The sequence below is a fragment of the Solanum verrucosum genome, unplaced genomic scaffold (genome assembly GCF_900185275.1).
Source record: "Solanum verrucosum unplaced genomic scaffold, falcon-dt-bn FXZP01000060.1, whole genome shotgun sequence".
Classification (NCBI taxonomy): domain Eukaryota; kingdom Viridiplantae; phylum Streptophyta; class Magnoliopsida; order Solanales; family Solanaceae; genus Solanum; species Solanum verrucosum.
Genome location: NW_026020129.1, coordinates 9,146,352 through 9,169,773, shown reverse-complemented (window position 1 = coordinate 9,169,773; position 23,422 = coordinate 9,146,352). Strand labels below are relative to the sequence as shown.

At 35.4% G+C, this 23,422-nt stretch overlaps 1 protein-coding gene across 2 annotated transcripts; it reads right to left on the bottom strand.

Moving 5' to 3' along the window:
* Window positions 1–1,136: 1,136 nt before the first annotated feature.
* Window positions 1,137–23,053, bottom strand: LOC125826418 (protein unc-13 homolog). 2 transcript variants are annotated; one of them, XM_049505742.1, is made up of 26 exons: window positions 22,633–23,053; window positions 21,870–21,934; window positions 20,693–20,945; window positions 20,474–20,540; window positions 20,129–20,288; window positions 17,984–18,151; window positions 16,646–16,720; window positions 16,350–16,559; window positions 16,176–16,277; window positions 14,268–14,498; window positions 14,068–14,148; window positions 11,890–11,973; window positions 11,625–11,810; window positions 11,378–11,533; window positions 10,024–10,116; window positions 9,582–9,653; window positions 7,981–8,098; window positions 7,107–7,279; window positions 5,808–5,892; window positions 5,295–5,432; window positions 4,237–4,343; window positions 3,992–4,069; window positions 3,812–3,907; window positions 1,951–2,046; window positions 1,677–1,857; window positions 1,137–1,520 (listed from the first exon to the last, which is right to left on the bottom strand). In XM_049505742.1, exons 1-26 carry the CDS (start codon window positions 22,811–22,813, stop codon window positions 1,351–1,353), a joined length of 3,426 nt encoding a protein of 1,141 aa, XP_049361699.1. In that variant the 5' UTR covers window positions 22,814–23,053; the 3' UTR covers window positions 1,137–1,350. The 2 variants fall into 2 exon arrangements, 1 of the variants encoding a protein (XP_049361699.1); XR_007442939.1 differs by lacking the exon at window positions 1,137–1,520 and having other exon boundaries at window positions 3,812–3,903.
* Between the last annotated feature and the right edge of the window lie 369 nt (window positions 23,054–23,422).

Sequence of the window (23,422 nt, the reverse complement as noted above, 5' to 3'; positions counted from 1 at the left end):
GCAAGCATAGGTTATGTCGTTATTGCTAATATAAAGTTACTCCATGTGTCTTATTCACATCTTTATGGTGCATTAATTAATAAGGTAAGTCAGGACTTCTCAGCGCTGAATTTAAATTAATTAAATTTAAAACTGAATCTTATTTAATACTAAATGAGTAATTAACAAAAAAAACTAATGTTGAGGCCAAAAATCTTAACTTTTACAATAGTTCTTTTAACCTCATATCAGATTCGTCCACTTTTAATTGCCATAGTTTCTTTTATTAGAGTCAAATTATAAAAACTTTGACTAACATTCTACGATATATTTTTTCATCATATTGATATGCAATTTATAATACTTTTCGTATAGTTTTTGAATATCTAAATTTTTTGTTTAAAATATTGAACTAATGTAATCTAATTTAACTTTGAAAATTAGTCAAATTGACTTTCGAAAAATGCAACATGACAAATAAAAGTGAACAGAGGGAAACCGGGCATACATTCGAGAGAGAGAAGGATTAGTTCGTGTCTGGGTCAAGGGGACGGGTGACCTGAACCCTCTTCCGGAGTAGCAACTTTTATCTCATAATGGGAAAGTAGTAAAATGTTTTAGACAATTATGTTTAGTTATATGTAACAAATGTCATTTCACTGAAATTAATACTAGCTAGTGTGCATATTGCTACTAGTTTTGTCTTTATATTTAATAAAAAAATAATGAATATATATGTACCTCTAATCTGCAGGATGTAAATTCAAAATCTCAAGACTCTTTTTCCCTTCGAAGAAATCAATAATATAGGTTTCGTTTTCTTTTTTCTTCTTCTAGGGACATATGTAGATGAAGAGATCCAACAATATCGCGTGAGTGAAGAAGGAATGATATTATAAAAAAATGACAACTATTTGATTAAAAACTATGGTATAGGTGCATATAATGCACACCTACTTCTCCTATCCCATGAGATTTTCATTGTTCAACTAAATAATCTGCCACAATAACAAAAATTGAAATTGAAGAATGGAAAGAGGCGAAGAGAGACTACTCGAGCGCGTTATGGTGGAAGAGAAAAGAACATGTCAAATTTCAATAATGTGGATGCAGAGAAAGGACAAGCTTACATGATATGTCACAATGTTGATTTCTTAAGATATAATATAATCTGGGAATGTTTCTTTTACTTTTATAGTTGAGCCCCAGAGTTTACAACATTGATCTACATCTTCAAAGTTAGAAGCAAACATGACAAAATTTTCTGAGAATAATGGAGTACTCTCTCAGTCTTCATTTGAATGCAATTTGCATATATGAAACTTTAACGAGTACCTTCAATGGGCGATGCTATTAGGAAGCCGGTCATCATCACCATCCCACTTGCCTAAAATCTGATGTTGCGTCTTGGATTTTCTTCTTTAAAGTTCTGAAACTGCTACTGCTTTTGTCAGACCAACGAAACGAAGCACTCCTTTTAATGAGATCTGCCATAAGTGGTGACTTCATAGAGGAATCCTCCACTGCAGCCCCGTTGTACACTGCACTCCAAAAAAATTGGATTTCAAAAGGCGAAATATATACTTGACCATCCATCCAAATATGTGTCAATATTCCCAGCAAAGCATGTGATCACTAAAAGTCATCATATCAGCCTTTGGAAAACCATAACAAACTTAAAGGATTCGAAAGGGCACCTGACGATGGTGGGAGGTGGTAATACTGCTTCAAGAATTTTGAAGCTTCTCTCTCCTTCTGGTGACATAAAATGCGTATCAAGGTGTGTGCATCTCCCAGATGTCTATCGCCATATTTATGTGCTTCAAGTCCTGAACTGTGTTCACTAGAAGTCATCAACAATTGGATCACAGATTCAGCCTGCTTTGAAAACCAAAGAATTAAATAGGTCCCACAGCATGCATTAGACACACACATAAACAGGCCAAAAGCTTTAATTAGTTCTTAACTAACCCGGAGGGAAAATAAACTGAGGATTTGATGAGCGAATTTTGCTTCTTCTTCAACTAGTGATCGGGGAAGCCCTTCTCCGTCAGCAACAAACAAGTCCTAGAAAGTGAAAGAAACATAATTGTTGTTTCTCAAAAAGTCTCTGAATATCTCTTGTAACTAATACAAATGTCTAAAATCCGAGCATAATGGAAGCAAAAGATCCATATAGGCAAATATCAACTAGCTGAGTTACATCACCATTGGATACATTCGGTGTGATCAGGACTCATTGAGATCTGGTTAAAAATTTTACCTTCGTTTCGGGAAAGTGTGAAAGTTGAACTTCTATTTTGAGAATACAAGATAAATTATTTAGTATTGGAAACCAAGGAATTAAAATAATTAGGAAATGAAAGCATAAGGTCAATACAAATTAAGCCAGCCTACACGAAAAGAATTGTCTAGAATATTAAATTTCAATGATCAGCCTAATATTTTTTATAACCAAGAAATCCCAAGGGACAATAGCGCATGGTTCAAAACTCTATGGATAATCGACCCACACCTTTTTCATGAAATACCAGGCTTTGGCAGGTCCATGTTCAAAATATGAACTGTGATTAACCCGCACATCATGTTTTACGCTCTTACCACTAGATCAAAGGCCTAGGGCCCAATGATCATGCTAATACACCACCTTGTCGGCCAAAATTAGAGATGAGGTTCGTCAATGCAGGCTTTTGGGTACTAAAAATAACAATTATGGAACTAAAGTAAATAAGACAACGAGAGACGAGGATCATTAGCTCAGAGAAAAGGCAACTTATTACGAATCTACATAGTTACAGAAATCCTTGTCCTAGTAGAAACTTGAATGACCTAACTAAGAATATCTACAAAACATATCAGAGGATTGTGAACAATTTTTCAAAAGAATTGATTGGATACATGATATTCCTGACAAGTAAGAAGACACTCCTGAGTAGACTTTTAAGCTAACTCAAACAGATGATGACATCATTACAAAAAAGGAAAGTTTAACCGAGGTGCATAATACGCTATTGAATCTTTCGTCAAAACCAAATAATGAAATGGCCTTCAAGAAGATCAGTAAATGTTCAGAATATTGTGGTCACTGGTGATGATGTTGATGAGGTTGCAAGATTGAAGGTTTACCTGAGCCGCACCTTCGACATAAACTTGGCATGCTAAGGTACTTCTTGGAAACAATATACTAAAACAGTTCAGATTCTATATTTTCTAAGGGCTGCTAAATATTAAACTGACGAACATGGTAAGACTTCTGTGTAAAAACTCAAGGTCAACATGAAATTTTCAGAAGAAATCACACGTAAAAAGAATCTATAATTTGAAAGAAGACACTACCTAGAATATACACCTTTTCTATACTTTGCTGGCGACGGTCAAGAACTGAAATTGCCAGCAACTCTATGTATTCCTCAATCTGTAGAGTACATTTGACGTACAGAAATGGCTATATTTGAAACTGAGCTATAACCGCGTTTCTCTTATTCGTACTAACAGCCACTCTGGGAATCTCAGTGTGACTTCTTGCCTTTAGAAGATTACAGAACTTATAAGACATCCTTCTAAAAAGCAGGTAGCCAGAGGCAAAGGAAGTTTGTTTCCCGTAGGCAACTTCAATTTTAATTCACAGTACCATTTTGAATAGGAAAAAGATATAATTGGAAAACTACACCAGGGGAAGTGTTCTATGCAGGTGAAATTATAAGGACTTTGAGGGGTAATTGTGCTGGTCAGTTCCGTTTAAAATAACTACTGCTTGAGAACACCAAATTCGACTGCTGCTTTAATAAGCACAATAACCACAAGTAATAAGAAAGTTAGAAGAGGAGCTTACTTTTAATATATTGAGGTCATCTTCCATCATGACAACATCAAAATCAGAAAATGCACGCGACGGACCTCCATCTAGTAACACCCAAGCATAACCTTCCTATCCAGTGAAATCAGAGAGTCAGAACTGGACAATTGGAATCATAATAGAAAAATTCATGAGAATGAGATTGTGAGATTCTACCAGTGATGCCTTAAAAATACTTTTCACTACAATGTCTCTGAGGGTGTCATCAATCAGAGCACAAACATTATTGAGGACCTAGAAAACAAAAAAGCTGTGAATACAGTAATCCTGGAAATGGTCCGAGTTGTAGACCAGGCATTGAAAGAGAATATGCAAATCCCTTTATCGTTTCTTTCCTTTATTTAGGGATATGGAGGGGGGACTAGGGAGTAGACTGTAGGGTGAAATATTGAATGTCTTACTCTATCAAACTGTGGAAGTATAGTTTCCAGTCGTGCACCTTCAACATCACCGTGATATAAATTAAATATGAATGGTTCTCTCATGTCCCAAAACACAACTCTAGCTCCTACAAATCACATAAGAATAGCTTAGGATAAAACTTTGTAAAAGAGACAAAAGAAGCATTTTTGGCCTTCAAAACTCAGAAAGCAAATTATATACTACCATCAAATCCAAGAATGAATAATTGCTCAAAAGTCGCACAGCATTTATTAATATGATAAAAGAAAGTTGGGGAAAGACATTAAAGAGCTTTAAGAGGATACCAAGAACGTCTATCTAGCAAATTAAGTAAACAATGAGAGAGGCCAGTTCTATTGATTGTTCAAGTTGAATGCACACATTCAAAATTTCAACACCGTTTGACTTAATTTTAGGGGTAATACCCGACTTGGGATGTTCTCAATATCTTGCTACCTACATTAGCTTTGGCTAGACACTTTATGCCCGGGGAGATTCCTAAATATTAGACACCTTTGTTAGGCCCGGGCAATCTTTTTCCTAATTTTCAAAGATTCATAGTAAAATTTGATGAAGGCCAGCATGAATACTTCATAGGGCTCATTTGTAGGCCAAAGTCATTTGTCAATAAAACCAAGATAAGTTTGTGCCACAACTTCAACCCATGTTTCAACTGAAAGGTCCTATGGAGCATGTCTCTGATGGTCCCCAGAAGGAAGAGATTTCCCTAGATTCCAGATCAAAATAGAAGCAAGCAAGTACACTTTCACTGACTGTCAGGTGATAAAACAACCTTTACATTACCTTTTTTGGGGGTTAAATAATACAACAATGTTTACTCAACAATATATAATCAGCATCCTCCGAAACAGAAATCAAATGCTAAGAAAGGATAACTTCTGTTACAAAATAACAATATCCAATTAGGATTCTTTGAACAACAACCAAACTAGGACTTACATCATCATATTAACTGAGAGATGCCAATATGCTGTTCTACACTATATATTAAGTGTAATTCGACCACCACTAAATAAAACAAGGATAGTTATCTTACCCACTAACTCGCAAGTTCTCTTGATAGCATCAGCAGCGCTATCACGGATGCAGTCAAAGGTGGCAACAAAAAGCTCATCAACTGACTCACTACACATTTCCAAAATCCCATTTGAAGTCCAATGAGAATCCTCATCAACTGTGAAGGTATCAAGAATGGACATCAGTAAATAACTAGTCAAAGGTAGATAATCTTCAGATAATTCCTTAACTCATCTAATATGTTAATAACTTTATCAAGTTTAAAACTGAAATTTGTATTTCCTTGCGAACAGAGAAAATATCTGACAGAATAAACCTCTTAACCTCAGCGTTTCTATGGAGCCCCTGAAAAGTTGGGGTAACTTTCTTGTTAATATTCATGGTTAATTTTCAAAGGACTCGATATAAGATATCTTCCAATAATATAATAAGCAACTAACTACAACGTCTCCAAAGAATATGGCTGAGAGAATAGGACTATCTTCAAATAATAGTAAACTATACTTTGTAAAAGTAAAGAAGCAGAACTTACGGCATGTCTGATCTTTAAAAACTCTAACAGCTGACCATGACTCCCTAATACCATCCTCAAGGGAGGAAATTTTTTTCTGCATATACTGCAAGAAGAAGTATCACTGTCATCAGAAAAATTGTAGTTTCTGTGACTAAATAGAGTTACAATGAACCAACCTAATGCAAGGAAAAGAAGCTGGGAACATGATATCTCAAGTAAATTTGGAGAAATGGGTCTTCAAGTTAAAAGAGAAAAGGCAAGTACTCAAACTAGGGAATCAATGACAACATGGGAAGAAAAAACAACTCCACAAAAAGAGATATTCTTTAATCAAGAAAAATAAAAGTTTCCCCAGACATCAGAAATCAAGTTTAGATTGCCTTTTCCTTTTTAAGGTGTAAAGGACTGGAAGGGACAGTCCAAGAGGTGAATAGCAAGTCGATCAAACAGATAAAACTGAATTTCGCTTTATGTAACAATCAAATTAAAAGTCACATTTGAAAAATAAAGAATCATTTTCTAATTTGTACGTACAAACAAAATCTACGACAACTCCTTTCTCACATGTACAAACTGTCTGAAGTTTGGCATATTGCTTGTGCAAGCAAATTTCAGACATTTTTGTTTGAAGTTTAGCTTGTTAATTTGGCTTGGCAGTGCCCTCAGATTCGTGAGAGGAGCACTATCAAAATGAACAAAAGATAAATACTTCATAATGGAAAGATCTATAAGCTAATATCCTCTGTCACTTTAACCTGGCACATTGGCATGTTTGTCTGTACATGTTTTTGGTTGAATTGAGACTAGTTTTACGTCCAAAGTTCAGTATTGTTTTCTCTTTTTCTTGAATCGTTTGATACAGAGACTGTTCAACAAACTGGAGAAGAAGATGATTAAAAAGACAAGGGAGGAGAAGGAGGAGTGCTTTTGTCTGAAGTTCACCTACACTGGCTACAAGTTAACTAATTTGAGAAAAACTAGATATAGCTTAAATAGCAGAGTGGAAACTGGCTACCCGCTCACTTTCCCATAACATAAGGTCCCAACATTGGGTGATAGGAATGGATCTAGATAATACAATGTAACAAAAATATATATGGGTCCAACTCAACCTCAAAAGTCAGCTCTTGAGCTGAGGGTTTCCCAAGACTATAAGACAAAAGCACACATTCAAAACCAATGTGCGACGCTCTAAAAGCAAAATATGAACATCTGATGCATGACAAAATAAAAATGAATATAGCAACATTAATCATCATCGTCACTAAACTAACTGAAAGGTAGAAGGCCATCAAATGGAAAGAAGCTTGCACTCACTTGAAGGGTATTCATTCTGACACAAAGTTTGGACGTTGTCAAGGCGTCCAACTTCTTATTCACCGCATTATCAAGAACCACATATTCAACCAACTTTTTCTTGGCGCTTGGAAATGCTGTATCCTTATAACGAGTCAAGGGAGGAGTAGGAGGATAAAGATTATGCTTGTCAACTGCACCATTCAACAATTTGCAATTGATATCGATAAGAACTGTGGAAAATAATATGCTAATGTGCTGATCAGAAGATATATTAGCAAAACAAGTTTTTTCTTTGCAAGTGCTTGAAAGCTCTGGTTCTTAGAAGTGTAGTATCTCTTGCTGTGCATAACAAGACAAAGGATGTTCCTTACTGGCCAATCTCAATCCATCTAACGTAGAAATTACCTAACCAATCTTCTCTAAACATGTCTGTCTAGAAATCATTAAATTGCAATATCCTTATGTAACAGGAAGAAAATTCAAACCCAGTATTTCTAAGAGAAGATAAAAGCAATGACAATATATTTGGGGACATAACACAAGTTCCTGCAAAACCAAAAGAGAGACTTCCCATAAAGGATTTAAAAGGATTGTATACATGTGAAGACCAGAGAATCAACTATGTTCAGGTCAGTTATAAATTCAACCACGTATACCAATCAGATGACCACCAACATTCACATATCTGCCACATGCTATTATTGTTGAAGACCCCAAAAATTTCGATCATCCACAGAAACAGTACCAACTTTCTAAAACAATTTTGGAAGCACAAAAAAAGAGACTCTATCTAGACATGTGTTGTCCTCACACAGTACACAAGAACGGTTATAACTTGAAGCAGAAAAGGACAAAGATATACAAAGACTTTGGATTTCTAGAATCACGCTACCTAACTGATTAACCACTTTCTGCAAGTAGGCATCCAACGTGTGAAAGATTATGGAAAGTAAAGCCTGCAAGTGTGTGATATCCACTGGAAGCCTCAGCTCAAAAAATTGATCAACAGTCTGCAAATCAACGCGGAGATGAAATCCAGAGAAAATAAATAAACAAACAAACGGTATATCAACCAAGAAACAGGATCTACCTAAAATGACTTCAAAAAAAAAAAAGGAGAACGTCAAGTACAAGCATAGGCAAAAACATATACAGGCTCTGCAAACACAGAGACCTAGTAATCTCTTGAAGATAGAGATACATGAAGTTTTACGGGCTAGCATGCATCCATATACTTAGCTTGGAGTAATTAAAATAATATAAAAACAACTTAACTAACACAAAAATCGTTTTGAATGGGCTTAATTTATCTGATGTTTCGTTTTGTAATGTACGTTCATTATTGGTTTTAGAAGATAAAAACAGACATTGATAGTGAAAGAATTTAATTCCAACTAGCCGAAAGAATATAAGTCTACTATATGCGCATGTGTTATTCTTCTTGGTGCCTACTCCATGAAATACATTCACTGAAAAGTCTTCTACTGTCTAGTATTATTGCAGATACTACACATCAAGTGGTGAAATGCAATAGGCCTTTCATGAAATTCCCTCCACCAATCTTCAGTGGGACTAAAGGACTTGTTTAATGTAACTCTTTCTAAGAGACATCTAGCCCTCCTCAGCAATTTTTCCCCTGGTCAGAAATTTTTTTGTACCTGTCAAAAGATAATATAAATAAGAATTTCTCCTCCCAGCTTCTCTTCTACTCAGCTCTCTTTCTGGATGACCATATATTAATCAACTATAAAGAGGACTAAAACAAGGATAAAAAGTTAAGATTAATTCAAGTAAAAGGAGTAATATATAGCAACTACTCTTTTATTTACCTTAGTTTTCTTTACCTTCCGTGGACTCTTAACTGATTCGGAAATGATTTATTGTAGGAAATGGAATGATAGAAAAAAAGTAAGTGGATTTGATGATGTGAGAGTGTTTCGACTAACCTTACGGAGGGAGTTTTCTTAACACAGAGTCTAGATGCAGGAGAAGCCGAGAAGGGTTGCTAATGCTATTGAATCAGGAATAAGAAAGCGGGTCTAGAATTGTGATAAGGAGGCCTGTGATCTGGGAAAAGAAATGTGTTGGGCTCATCTAGGGCCCAAGTGTGGAGAAGGCTAGTGAGGGATGGCTGATACTACACATAATTCAGTATATTGACAAACAATTATATATATCCAACAGAACGGTATATGACCTCCGTTTCAAAAAAAAAAAAGAACGGTATATGACCTAGGGACTAAGGACCAAATAGCGGCATAGGCCAAAAACCAGATATATAGCATTTCTGGAAATGACACACATCATTAGTATAAGTCAAGTTTAGCAGAAAAAAGTATATTTTTTTATGAAGCATCCAAGGAATATTTCAAATATAGAAGCACCAAGAGCATATGCAAACACCCAACAGTAGCTTCACCACATAATATCTAGAAGTTAAAAAGTCAAAAATTATCAAAAGAAAAGGAAAACATCACTAATTGAGGGTCATACCTCCTCTATGATTCTAAATACTTCTACAGCTGAAGCTGCTTGTTTTTGCTGATGTGATAGGGGTTCCCAGTCCTGTGATTAAGACAAGACTATTTTAAAGTTCAAATAACATCCCAGATTTTCTAGGAAGAAACAAATTGTCAAAAACAACAAAATTGTAACTGCTATTTCCACCCAGAAGATGGGAGCAATATCTAAAGGAGAGAGATATGAGCACAATGACTAAACATAAGTTCAGATGAAAGATACACCTATGTTCAGTTTAAGCGCTAATAGGACCTAGGATAAAGAAAGAAAAACCAATGTACAGTTTGACCAGCAACTTGATTATTCTGACCAAAGGCAGGAAGCAAACACCATTATCATGACTTCATATGCTTTTAGCATTAGGAATTTCACAATTACATATGTCACAACCAAATAGAAGCTTTTAAAAGATAACCTCGAGATCAGCAGCACGTCCAGTCCATTCAAGTATCCTCGCATGCTGAGCAATCACCCAATCAAGAATAATTGGCCGTGCGATTTCTCCAATCTTGCAACCAAGAAAATGAAAGCAACAGAATCCCTCTTATTAGAGTTTCATAAAGTGAAAAATATTTAAAATGGAATCTACTTGCAACACAGCTGGAGAAATATAATTGTTTATCAATACCATACATGCTCTTAAACATGTTCACTGTGAACATTAGTTCGTCTCTTTTCATCCATTTAACCATTTCATGTAGGATAGCAGAAAATTCAAGTTCTGCTGTAACTCATGCTAGATAAGCAGAACATGGGAGTATAGTTGAACTCAAAGAAAAGCGCCAAGTTTTTCTAAGGAGTGAGTGCTTCAATTTAAGCAAAAGATTCCAGTAAAAGCGCAAGCTTTAATGAAGTAGGATGAAGCAAAAATTAAAAAATAACTATGTAATGCAGAATAATTACAAACAACAGCAAAATTATATAGTTAAGGGAACTGAAATATTTTGTAAAACCGGTAACATCAAGTTCAGAACCATTTTGTAGTTTTTTTACTTCAGATACAAAGGTAAAATTTAACATTGCTAATTAAGATTACGTGACTAACCACTAACATACTCATCCATAACATTTCCTTCGCAGTTGATATATCACTTTGCCAACTAAATTTATTTTCTAGTGGCATACCACATAGCCACCAAGGCGCAAGTTTTAGTGCCTAGGTGTCTGGCCTCTTAAGCAAGGCAAAATGCATAGCCTGCATGCCTAGATTCTCGACGCATCTTTTGCAACACTACATACTACTTTCTACAAATGTTATGGACTGAAAAAAAAACTCAAGCAAGTAGGAGAAATAAATTAAACGTATTTTCCATTTCATTTTGAAGGAATTTTCAGGAAAGAGTAGGTAAAAGAAACCCCATCTACTTTTTTTTTTTTTTTTTTTTTTTTAACTAAAGTTTTTGGTCCCTTGGACCATTTTATTAAAGGAGCAAAATATTCAACGCAGGTCCAAGAGTGACCCAACCCAACTATTACAAAACAAAAAAACAAAAAGCTAATATTCGACACTCCTAAAGATATGTCTGAGTGTAGTCTCTCTAATCTCACCCCCCACCCCACCCCGCCCCTGTAGCTCTTCCTCCTAGAACGAAGATGAGCTTCATTGATGCCTAGTGCAGCTGCCATGGTGAGTGTATCCCCATCTACTTTAAGGTAAGCATAAAAACAAAAAAAATTAATGTGTGGCATCCATAGCCAGGAAAGCTTCAGAAAAGGAATAAGCTCATTACACAATTTCGCAATATGATAGCTTTCCAGTGTAAATTTACCTCACGCTCAAAATCAAACATCAATGGAGAATGCACCCCCTTTTTTACTTGTTCTGATGAATGGAGTTCAATTAGATAATTCTCCAACAGAATAGCTGCAGCAAGAACCTGCTTCACATCTTCGGAAAGGCAAGATATATTCTTGAGAAATGGCTCCTACACAGCAGCAAAAGAAAATTTGACTCAAAGGAACAACCAAAAGGTGCAAGAAGGTGCTGGATATTAATATCTATCACTGCAAACTGACCAGTCTTTCACCATAAAATCTGTGCAATATCGAAGCTGAAACTACTCCAGCTTCAGCACACCAATGCCTCAGGACTGGATGGTACACAGTCAGCTGTCTCTCAGCAATTGACTTCAATTCACTTGCAAGTAAAGCCAAAGGATGTTTCTTATCTACTTTAGATCCAGCATTTATTGCATCAGTAACCTGAGATCAAGCTAATATGTCAAACGTTTCAAAATCAGGTATTCCTATACTGCATTTGCAGAGCCATTAGATACCATACCCTCTTGCAAGCGGCTTCGGCAGACCTCTCAACATACATTCTGACTTTGCTATCAATGATCTCATTTGAAGCATTGAGCGTCAGCTGCAACAATGTGAAGAAAGACATATTAACCATTCTAAGGAAACATTAAAGAATTTAAGTCCAATTTGTTCTTGAGAACATCAAAAGGAGTCGCAAAAGAAATAAAAGCTTAATGCATTCTTTCACAACTAAACTTCTGTAAACCAAAGTTTTAATCCAAGATAAGAAGACAAGCCCAAGGAGTGTAAGAAACTCCTTTCTGTCCCTGCTTAAAAAATAAACAGTTCACAGAAAAGGAATCTCCTACTTACACCTGATCAATAAAATACTGAATTATGGTTCCCTCAATGGTGTTAATATGCTTGAACAGGATCAGAAGATACTGTATTTACTCAAGGGCCAGCAAATGCCGGAGACAGAGGATTCTGCACTGTAGCAACAAATGGCAGTGATGCAGGATACTGATGACAAAAATAGCACTCTTTTTTACGCTGTACAATTTTTGAGGAGGTATTTAATGTTTTTAAGTATTTTTTATCTTTATTTCTTTGGTTGTCATTTGTGTGGCTGGTGATCAAGCAAAAAAGGTAGATGATTTTGTCCTTCCCACTCAGTGTGTTTTAGTAAAGTGTTGTCAAAAGCAAAAAGCGCAATAAAGCTCTAAGGTTTGTTGGAGCTTTAAGTGCAAAGTGCAAATAAAATGTGGGCTTTATTGAAAAAAGGTGCAAAGGGAGAAAAAATACAAATAAATATGTTTAGTCCAAGACTAATAATTGTAAGCAAGAATGACAAATATATGAACAAAATGATTCGAAAAAAAAAATGATAAAGCAAATACCAATTGTTTGGTGTCGCCGTTCCATAAGAGGTTCATTAGAAAGGAAAAGTATGACGACATTGAAGCGCACATTAAGCGAGGCGAAGCACTCAACACATTTTGATCCCTGCTTTAGGTCTTAAGCACGCCTTTGGCAACACTACTCTAAGTCAGTTTTGTTAATATTTTTCCATCCTACTTATAGACATTTATAAGTTGAGCCATAGTATTTTCTGTTTGTTAAATAATCAGACTAACAGGTAAGCATTGCTGGTAGGTTCTAAAATCTGGGTGCACTTTGCCGATTCCACATAGTGTATGAGTTGATTTGATGGTTTCAAATTACATTGGAGGTTTAGTGATGGAAAGGAAGAAGTGAAGAACTTTGGAAAAAAGTTGTGATCGTAAAATATAGGATGGAATCTCCCTGGGGCATTAAACTGGAAAAAGCTCCCTATGGAATAGCCATACAGAGGCAAATTAGAAATTGCTGGGATGAATTTAACTATTTAACTCACGTACAAGCCAGATTGGGAATGGAAAAAAGATTAAACTTTGGCTGAATAAATGGTTGGAAACACTGCCTCAAGGGCCATATTCCCAGATTTATACAATCTAGTCATCAACAACACTGTAATAAGCTGCTTCTCTGAAGAAATGGAATCTTCTTTTCAGAAGAAATTTCAAATAGTTGGAAGATTGGAAAGATGAGCTGCTTACCCAAAAAAATTGAGCGCAGTGTTTTTTGATGAAGATAAGGAGGACAGCTTTTTCTGGCAAGGTATCAAGCATGAATGTTTTTCAATGAAGACTTGCTATAAATTACTTCCAAAACAAAAATGATGCAGGGAGAAGAATATGACCTTGGAAGTCGATATAAAAAACAATACCCCCTCCTAAAGTAGCTTGTTTTGGACGTATTGCAATTTTAGATTCTTGTCCAACTTAAATGTCCAAGTACACAAATAAACACATTACAGATTCCAATTAAAAGGATGTCAAGCCATGTCTTTTCAGTTATACACTTTGAGAACTAGTGCTGGAGAACCATACATATACTGGCTTCATGCTTTTTCTAGATTTTGTTTTTCCCTTTTCTGCTATCGTATAAGCTTCTAGCTTTCTCATATATGCCGCGGGCACATTGGGCAGCTTCTTTACGGAAACATCTAGAGGGGGGGGACTAGCAGAAAGTGAGAGAGACCAACAGGCAAAGAGGTTCCCCAAAAAGAGCAAGTGACTATTAGCATTTAGTTGCCCAGCAAAATATTTTCCATGGTTAACTTATTTCATCCACCAGAAAAGGCACTTAATAGAGATAAATTTGTCCCAAATACCTCCATGTTTCCAGACACATCAAACTTCTGATTTCCTGCTGCCAATGCCATGGATAACACCCCCTTGAAAAGAGAAGGCTTCTGACAAAGGGAGAAAATTATCATCAGATACAGAATTTTGCATGTTAGACCACCATTAACAAGTCATACATCACAACGGAGAAAGAAGATAAGAAGAATATACAAGCACAGAAAACAACCTGAAAAAAATGCCAATGGTAATCCTGCAACTTATTGTCACACCATAAACCAATTGACCAAAGGATAGACTGCACCAAATTTAGCCTAATCTCAGAGCCACTGCAGTGATTTACACAAACTAGACTCTCCAAATACTTCTTTTCATTCTGTACGACATCTTCAGATGACGGAATATTCCGCATTTTACGAACTGCATACTCCAAAAGCATTGCCTCCTCTGTCCCAACAAACTTCAATTAAGAAGAAACTACATCAGAAATTTTATGAAGTCTACAAATAATAGCAATTACTTTACAAGGAAATTAATCTTGCACTATTTAATGCTAAATGCATCAAAATATCCACCAAAGCACAGAAATTGTAACTCCTTGTTAGCAAACTGCAAGCAACTGAATTATCACAAAGTGAGGAGCAATGCTAGATTTAACTGTGCAAAATAAGAAGGCTAATATTAAGATTTTTTGAGAAGACGAAATTAAAAGTGCAAGAAAATTAGCAAGAATACAATTTTAAATGAAGAAGCATGTATCATATAGCCAAAGTAGGCTCCTTATTATTGACTTGGTTGATTCGCAGCTTTAAGACAAGCTCAGCTCCAGCAGGTTTTTTGATACGTGTTCCCTCTCCTCATTAATGTGGACAAATATATGTTTTAATGCTCGGACCAGTTCCTAGAAGAAAACGTAGAGGCTTGAAGGAGAGCGTCTCTCAGACCTATCTCTATCTCTCTTCTTCTTCTTTTCTTTTTAAAAATATATAACTCCCCTAGAAACACTTTCTCTCAATATTCAACAATGGCAACTGGTTAACTTGTAATCATCGTTAAAGAAATTTTTTAAAAAGTCAGTTATTTTATAAAACAGGGACAAAACAGGTGCAACAATGCCAGAATAAGTAATCCTCAACTGCACATCTGGCGAAATTTCTTTAGTCTATCATGAAAGGTCTTATGTGTTATAGTCTCTAAACTTCCCTGAGGCATCAATAAGATGTATAGCTTAGCAACTTCAAGTCAGATGGTAGATGGCAAGTTATAACTTGAAAAGAAAAAACAGAAGAGAATTAAAACAGTCCCTATCATGATATAAATCGTTACTTTTCAATCAGAACCTGGGTCAGATTGTCAAAAAAAAAATCATTTTTTTTATGAAGAGGTTGTATTAAAAGGCATCAAGGAGATGCAAGCTATTAAAAAAGAAAATAGGTGAAAACTCCACAATTGCAAAAAAACAAATTGAGATCTGGGAGTTAAAACCTATAGCAAAAACTCAAAGTTGTTAAGCTAATGAGAGGGAGCTAATGAAGTCTACAAGGGAAATCACATCATTTACAGGGGCATAGTTGATCCAGCTATAAAGATTCACCAATCTGTTGTTCCTCACAATCCATATACTCCCAAGAAAAAATAATCATATGAAAGGTGGGGCACCCAAGCAGCAAGGTACAAGCCATAAAAAAAAGATACACATGTAATAATTTGAGAACCTGAATCCTACTGCATCACAAACAGGGGAACAGGAAAAAAAAAAGTTATTAAAGGAAGATTAAACACACAAGTAGCCAGCTTACTTCACATTTCAGTAAAGCATATAAATCTCCATCTTTCACAGTTAACTTTTTAACATAACAAGCAGACTTCAAAGTGAGTGGCAACATGGGTACAACTTTAGGTGTTCTATTTTGTGCAAACAGTAGATGCAATTGGAGAATCTAGGCTAAAATTAAGCATTAATAGAAATCAGTATGTCTGGGCCCATGAGTTATGCGGAAGGAAATAATAACTTCATTTCCTAGGTACGGCATACGCTCATATATTCTGTGTCTAACAAAAGCATCAAAAACTGGGAGAGAGGGAGAGGACGGAGATGGTAGAAGGTTGCTTCAATAACATGGTTAAGCTCAGTTACCTGCTGAAAAAGCACCCATCCATATAATACATCATGTAACTTCTGGGTAATTCCCAACAAAGGCCATGTTGATTTGATGAGCTTTAGGATTTCATCAGCTTCCTGATGACGAGAGCATTAAGTACACTACATTCAGAATAGCCAACACAAAAGGTTAAAAGATATAACGTAAACCTCTATGAGCTTGCCATCTTCCAGAATGTCAAATACACCAAGGAGTAGCTTCTCATACAGCCTCATGTTAAACGGATAACCAGCACTCCAGTAATATGTCTCGCCTTGTATGCCACAATTTCCAGGCATAGATGACAATGTCGAAGCAATATTTCTAATGGAATAGAGAACCTCTCTGCATTTGGAGGGAGACATCTTAATGTCCCATTCCTACAGGAGAATCAAATATCTTCTCAATCTGCAACTGAAGAACAGATTTGATAAGCGATAGGAAGGTGAACTGCAGACAGACATACCTGAAAATTCCTAATTTTTGCAAGAAAAACTCCAACAGATTGCTCAGAAGATAAAAGTTCTTCAAGAATATTAGCCTACAAGAGAATCATCTAGAAGTTAGAATAACTAAGAGGCAGAGAAAGTTATTTACATTTGTTAAATTAGGTCTTGGGCCTAACTCACACCCCAAAAGCTAGCTCAAAGGGAGGAGGATTGCCCAAGCCTTATAAGGAGTCCACCCATCTCATTAACCACCAATGTGGGACTTTTTACTTTAACACCCCACCTCACGCCCAATGCTTAGCATCTGGTGTGTGGGCAATTTTGGGCAATTTTTGACCCACCTCATGCCCAGATGCTATGTGCATGGGCAATTTTTTTGTTTTTTTGGTCCCCAACATTGGGTGAGTTGGGCCCTACTCTGATACCATGTTAAATTAGGTCTTGGGCCTAACTCACACCCCAAGAGCAAGTCCAACTGGATTATAAGCAACAAATATCTCAGTAATCAGATTTATGAATCCTAGGAATACTCACTTCAGATTTAAGTTCTGTATAAAACAGATGCATCCCCAACAACCACTGTTTGTTCAGCTTATTAATATGATTTTGCTCAGACATTTTTTCTTTTATTTTTGAGTTTCACCCAAACAAAATGTACTTGTTTGTCTCGGCAATATTTCGATCAAAAAGACAAGTTTCACCTAAATTATTTCAAAAAAACTTGTGATTTGAAGATTGCAATGACCAGGCCACATTAAGAGATCAGTCACATGCAATACGTACCTTGTGGCAGGGGCAGATGCAGTTTATCATTAATGGGTTCAAATTGAACCCAGTACTTACGGAGTGGAGCATAAATTTGTGTAAAGTTTCACTAAAAATGAAACAAATAGTAGATATGAACCCATAACTTCAAAAATATAATCTACAGGGTTCAATACTAAGAACCTTAAAGGTTGAACCCAAAAAGCTTAAATCCTAGATTCATCTCTGCCTTATAGTATTCTAAAGAAGAATCAAATTTGGTATGATCCATCATGCTAAAAGTAATCATTTTTTCAGATCCTTGCTTTATTGATGTTCATATATTATCAGATTAACCATTGAGTTACTCCTTTAGCTTGAAAGTATATTCAATTAAGAATTACCACCACAACTCCAATTTGTAGCGTAATGGAACATGTCAATCCGATAACCAACACATTATGGACCCAAATCAAACCAAATGTGGGTAAAAAGAATATAGAAAGACGACTTCCACTGAAGCTAAAACATGACACTCCAAATCTTCTAAAAAAGGAAACTTTTAAGTGGAAGAAACATGTAATGAAACAAAAGCCAAAAGTGGCTATTACTTGTCTGTTCTTCCATTGGATATATGACTTCTCATTCAGAAATTCAGTCTTTGTTGTGCCATTCAAAAGCCCTAGTGTGATTTGAGGAACATCGATTTGTCCAAATGATTTCTCAGAAGCTAAACGCACCAACTTGTGCCGAGTCAGAGCATCCATTGTTTCTGAGATCTAGTGAATAGTATATGTTAGTCATGAAACAATTTAGTGGAGCAAGAAGTTAAAGACATAGTAGACAGCAAACAGTGCAAAAATAAAGGGAGGAAGAGTGTATAGTCAATCAATCAGATGAAACTTCACATATAAGGCTATTTAGACTAACTTACAAATAGGTGTAGTGAGGTGAATTACCTCATAGGAAAGATTTAACTGGAGGGCGTTGACAAAAGAGATTCCAAAAGGTAGATAAGTCTATTTGCATAAATATAGGATAGATTTAAGCTATCACCCATCAGATTCAGTACTCTCCCCGTTGTTGGTCTAAAGCTTAAATTGTGACCTTTTAATATGATTGCTTTTTAAAATTCTCTGTGCCCTACCCACCCACTACTGAAAATCATCTACTCTTCAACCCATAGTCCCCACACACGGCAGGTACTACAAGTTTATCTGTGGCTGGAAGCAAGATTTAATGCCTTGCTTTCCCCTTCCACTATTATTTTTCAAATCAATTCCATGCCGCGCTGCAGCATGAAAATTCCATACTTGCTACAAAGACTACATAAATAAAAGTAAAAGCGATATTTCAGCGGTCTGATATTGATTGACATACTTTTTAATTGTATCTTTCCTAAATGTTGACTTATCTCAAAATGCTTAACTTTTGCTCTCCAAGACTCAAACAACTAAAAATAATATTCCCTCCACTTCAATTTATGTGACACTCTTTCCTTTTAGCCAGCCCCAAAAAGAATGACACTTTCTATATTATGTAACAATTTAACTTTAAACTTCTCATTTTACTCTTAATGAGATGATTTATGAACACACAAATATTGACGGCTTATTTTAGAGCACGAGTTTCAAAAGTTTTTTTTTTATAAAGGTAACAATCAAAAGTCTTTCTTTCATTCTTTAACTTTGTACACAATCATACACCTACACATAAATTGGGACGGAGGGAGTACTAATTATTGTTTAAAGTCTGAACTAATCAAAAAAAAAAATTATTATCTCAAAACAATGTGACATCTTTTCAACCATCTGAGGAAATTTTCTCATTTCAAGCTTTTTTTAATTTTTTGTCTAAGATGTAATATAATAATCCATTCTAGATCAATTTAGAAGGGACAAAATTTCAATCATACTTCTCTCCTCAGCCATTGTTCTTTCCGAAAGAAATGCAGATATGGATATTCGTGAGTTGGATGAAAATTGTCATTCCTAATTTAGATTAATTACAGCCTTTTGAGAATTTATAGATTTTCTGGACTTGATTTCAATGGTGATCACCATGCCTAGATCTCGTTAATTAAACTTTGATTAACAGGTTAATACCACCATCCCATCTCATTACCTCAAACTCATCAATGCAGACTAGCAAAGACCTCATTTTCCCCGAGATGCCCGCAGTCAAATCACTTGATTTCAGTTCTAAGAGGAGAAAAAGCTAAACTACTTGACTTCAGGAATTATTGACGTCTCTTAAAAATGAAGCATGCCATCCCTCTAGCATATTCATATTTATATTCATATACAGTTATTGAGATTAGTAAAACTGGTCTATAATAGTTGGGGACAAAAGCAATGGCACATAGTTGTTGAACAAACTGCAAGATTGCTCTATTAAATGCAATTGGCATTTTGTTTACAGTTCTTCACACATGCATGCAATGCACAATAAGCAATTAGGTAAAGAACAAATATGTCATCCTGGCCACTTATTTCTCAGACAGGTCAGCATCTTCTGGGTCATCCTTCCAAAAAAAATTACTTCTTCAAGAGCACCAAGGGATGCACCAACTTTCATGCAACTATATCATTTATAGCTAAGAATCCTGTATATTTTTCACTTTCCGTTTTTTTGGGTGTGTTAGAAAATTCTCACTGAAAGAATCACCCAAAAAAAGAGTATTTAACTGGCTTCAAATTGCAAAGGTATGTCAGCAGCAAAAGTAAAATTTAAGAACAAAGACAATGATATCTTGCCTGCATTTGTGTCCTGAAAGTTTCAATGAGCTCCGCATTTCTATCGAAAGGCACGGACCCAGATAGGGACCGTGAATGTCTTTTCTCTCTTCTCTTCAGCCCAGAAAGAAATCTAGGACTCTTCTCTTTCTTTTTACACTCAGCCAAGCGAACCTCAAGCCTAAATGTAAGAATTTTAAGTTTTAAAAGAGTGAAAGAGAATGTAGTGCTAAGAAATGAGAGAAAATGAATGGCCACCAGAACGCAAAATATGTAATTAGTGCATTTTCATTAGTTCCTTCAAATAATCATAAATTGACGCTCAACTACAAATACATGGTGAGAATCATAGTTAAGAAGTTTTACCCAGAGCAGACCATGCAAGCAAGGAATACTTCATAGGCAGATTCACGCAAATCATCATCCAGTAGTCCTTCAGGAGACCTAAAACTTTGTATCAGTTTACTCCAAAGGTGAACATATAAAGACAAGATACAGACCAATAATTCTTCCACATGCTACAGGACCCACACAGTTTCATATGTCATTCTTCTTTTTCGTATCATGATAATAAGCATACACTACCTGTTTTCAGTGCAGGTATTCCTATTGATGGAAGATCAGCTTGCTTAATGGTAAATGACCCTGAAGTTCCTGCGGTTTTACTGTTAACCACATAATCATCACCGTAAGGAGAGAAATCTGTCAAATCGGAATGGCATGATCCATTATTATTGGAGTGATTCTTCATAATAGAAGGTGGCACACGCTGAGGGTGGGAGCCAGCTGATTCTGGATCTGTAACAAGAAAATACGCATCGCCTGTGTGCAACTGCATCTGCAGAGACCATTACAAGAATATCAAAATGCAGCTCCTCCATGAGATGAGGCAAATCATTTTGCAGTTTCTTTCGCAAACAATGATTCATTCTTCAATTTAAAAGATTCAAAGACAGATGAAATATATTATTATACATCTAGAATTAACACATAGAACACATGTCAGAGTCAGGGGAAGTTTCTTAAAGTTAGGTTACTTGGGCATTCAATCTGGAAAAGATTAAAAAAGTAAAAATAAAAATAAATGGAAAAGCAACACTATTACTAGATTCAATATATTCCGCTTAGGGTCATATCCTAATACACAATTTCTATCAAAATCCAACAAATGAAAAGAGAAGAAGGTTGGTCATGCAAACTTAGGCTAAGAAAGAGTATTGCAGTTGGTGTGCAATAATTTGATCATTTTTGCATGGCTAACTTCAATTTTCAAAGATGAATGTGGTTCACTCACAAGTCAAAATAAGCTTACAGATCTGGTCTCCATAAATTTGCCTAAAGTGACAGGTATACTAAATGGAAAAAGAACAAAGGAAAACCAAAAAAATCCAAAATATATAAATTGGCTGTATATAGAACATGAAGTTAATCAAATACTTGTTCTTTCTTAGATGCATAATTCAAATTTCTAAAGCAGGAGGTAGTTGCATCTCCGATATTGATGCAGGATGAACTTTTCAACTTCTACTACGTAATTTCATGCTCGAAATTTAAAAGCTTTGAAATAACAAAACAAGCAACAGTTACTATTGCAAATACTTTGATTTACTTCCCTCTACAAAATAAAGGAAAATCACACAACATAATTTCGTCCATGGATATGCACACTAGTGGATTATAACTTCCTCGCTCCACTATAACTGTGATCAATTGAAGACAACAAAGAATTTTTTATTAATATTATTAAAGGTAAATTCCTTACTGTTTTTGGATGTCGACGTTCATCGTGATACTTCTTAGCTGCTAAAGAAACATCCAGCACCCCACCTAATCATACAAAACAATGACAATGAAACCAAAAGCTTCAGCCTTTGAATGTAAACAAACAACAGAGAACATGCAGCAACACCATTCCATAAAGAAATAACACAGAAAACCATTCAAAAAACATTGCAGTACAAGTTAAATTACCACTCCCCCTTAGCTACTCCCTCTCTTTCAGCTTTGTTTGTCTGGTTTTGACTTGACACAGAGTTTTCTTAAGTAAATAAGACTAAAGATAGATAGGTAATGCACCAGCATGCCTTTAACAATTAAAGAGTTCACAGAAAAGGAAAGAGATATTCTTTCCAAACGGACTAAAAAGGAAAATAGCACAAACAATTTTTGTTTTTTTTAAAGTGACGGTAGTGTCCAGGCCAGCTTTCATGCACCTCAATTAATTCCACCGGATACCTTTCACCTCCCACCAGCAACACGTACCTCTATCTCCCCTGGTATTCAAACATGAGACCTCAACCACTTCATTGACCAACACCCATTATCATTTTCATTCAAAAACTTCAAAATTAATTTTTTTTAAGTATAGGAAAAAATTTGGATTTTTAGTACCTTCATGTAGTTCTTCTTCAATAAAGCTAAGAAATCAACACTAAAACTTATACAAGAATACTAATTTAAACATTCGTAATGAAATATATTTAAGATTCATTGTTAAATACCTTTCAAAATGAAGAAAAACTTACCAGATTGTACACATTCAAGAACATAATCAGCACTAATAACATCGAGATTGATGTTAGATAGGGATAAAGTTGGACCAGAAGGAGTTCGAATTTCTTTAATTAATCCACATGATAAAAGAAACTCTAGAAGATTCCGACGATCGTTACGATACCGTTGTAGAAGAGAATTTGTCTCCATCATCACCGTTAAAATTAAACAAATTTCCCGCCGCCGGGAAAAAAATGAGCCGGTGAATTAGAAGACAAAAAGCCTTTGAGCATTCGAATAATCGGAATCTCTTCCGATTCCGGCCGGTGAAAATAGCCACCGCGTACGGCGTTTTCCGGCGAGAAGGTGAAAGGTGGTGAAAAAGAGGCGAAAGAAATGGCACAAAGCTGGAAAAAGTAGTCGTCTGTTTTTTTTTGTGTTCCGCTTTTGTTGATCAGTTTATGTCTTTTTTTTATTGTTTTTGTTTTTAAAAAAATCCTACTATTTAATTTACCTGGTCAAAGTTTGTTGTTTTTAAGGGAAAAAAGAAGAGATAATTAACACATTTAGTCCCTCAATTATTGGAAATTAACAATTATATTTTGATTTTAAAAAAATAATCAATATGTTGAACTATTTATTCTTAATCAGAATGACAAGTAAAAAAAAGTTCTGTTGATTTAGTGATTAAAATCATCCGAATTGTAAATCAAATTAACTTAATAAAATAAAAAAATTAGATGCACAAAACTTATAATTTTCTAATTTTGATAAATTGATTTAATAACTTTTCATAGTATTCCACTCCAAGTAAAGACAAGC

What these genes read in the sequence shown, in the direction of transcription:
- LOC125826418 (XM_049505742.1), bottom strand. Translation starts at nt 22,813, where the DNA reads ATGATGGAGACAAATTCTCTTCTACAACGGTATCGTAACGATCGTCGG. An exon ending in AAGATGGCAAGCTCATAGAG is followed by an intron (nt 16,278 to 16,349) that starts GTTTACGTTATA and finishes TCTCGTCATCAG; the next exon opens with GAAGCTGATGAAATCCTAAA. An exon ending in CCGAAGCCGCTTGCAAGAGG is followed by an intron (nt 11,811 to 11,889) that starts GTATGGTATCTA and finishes GCTTGATCTCAG; the next exon opens with GTTACTGATGCAATAAATGC.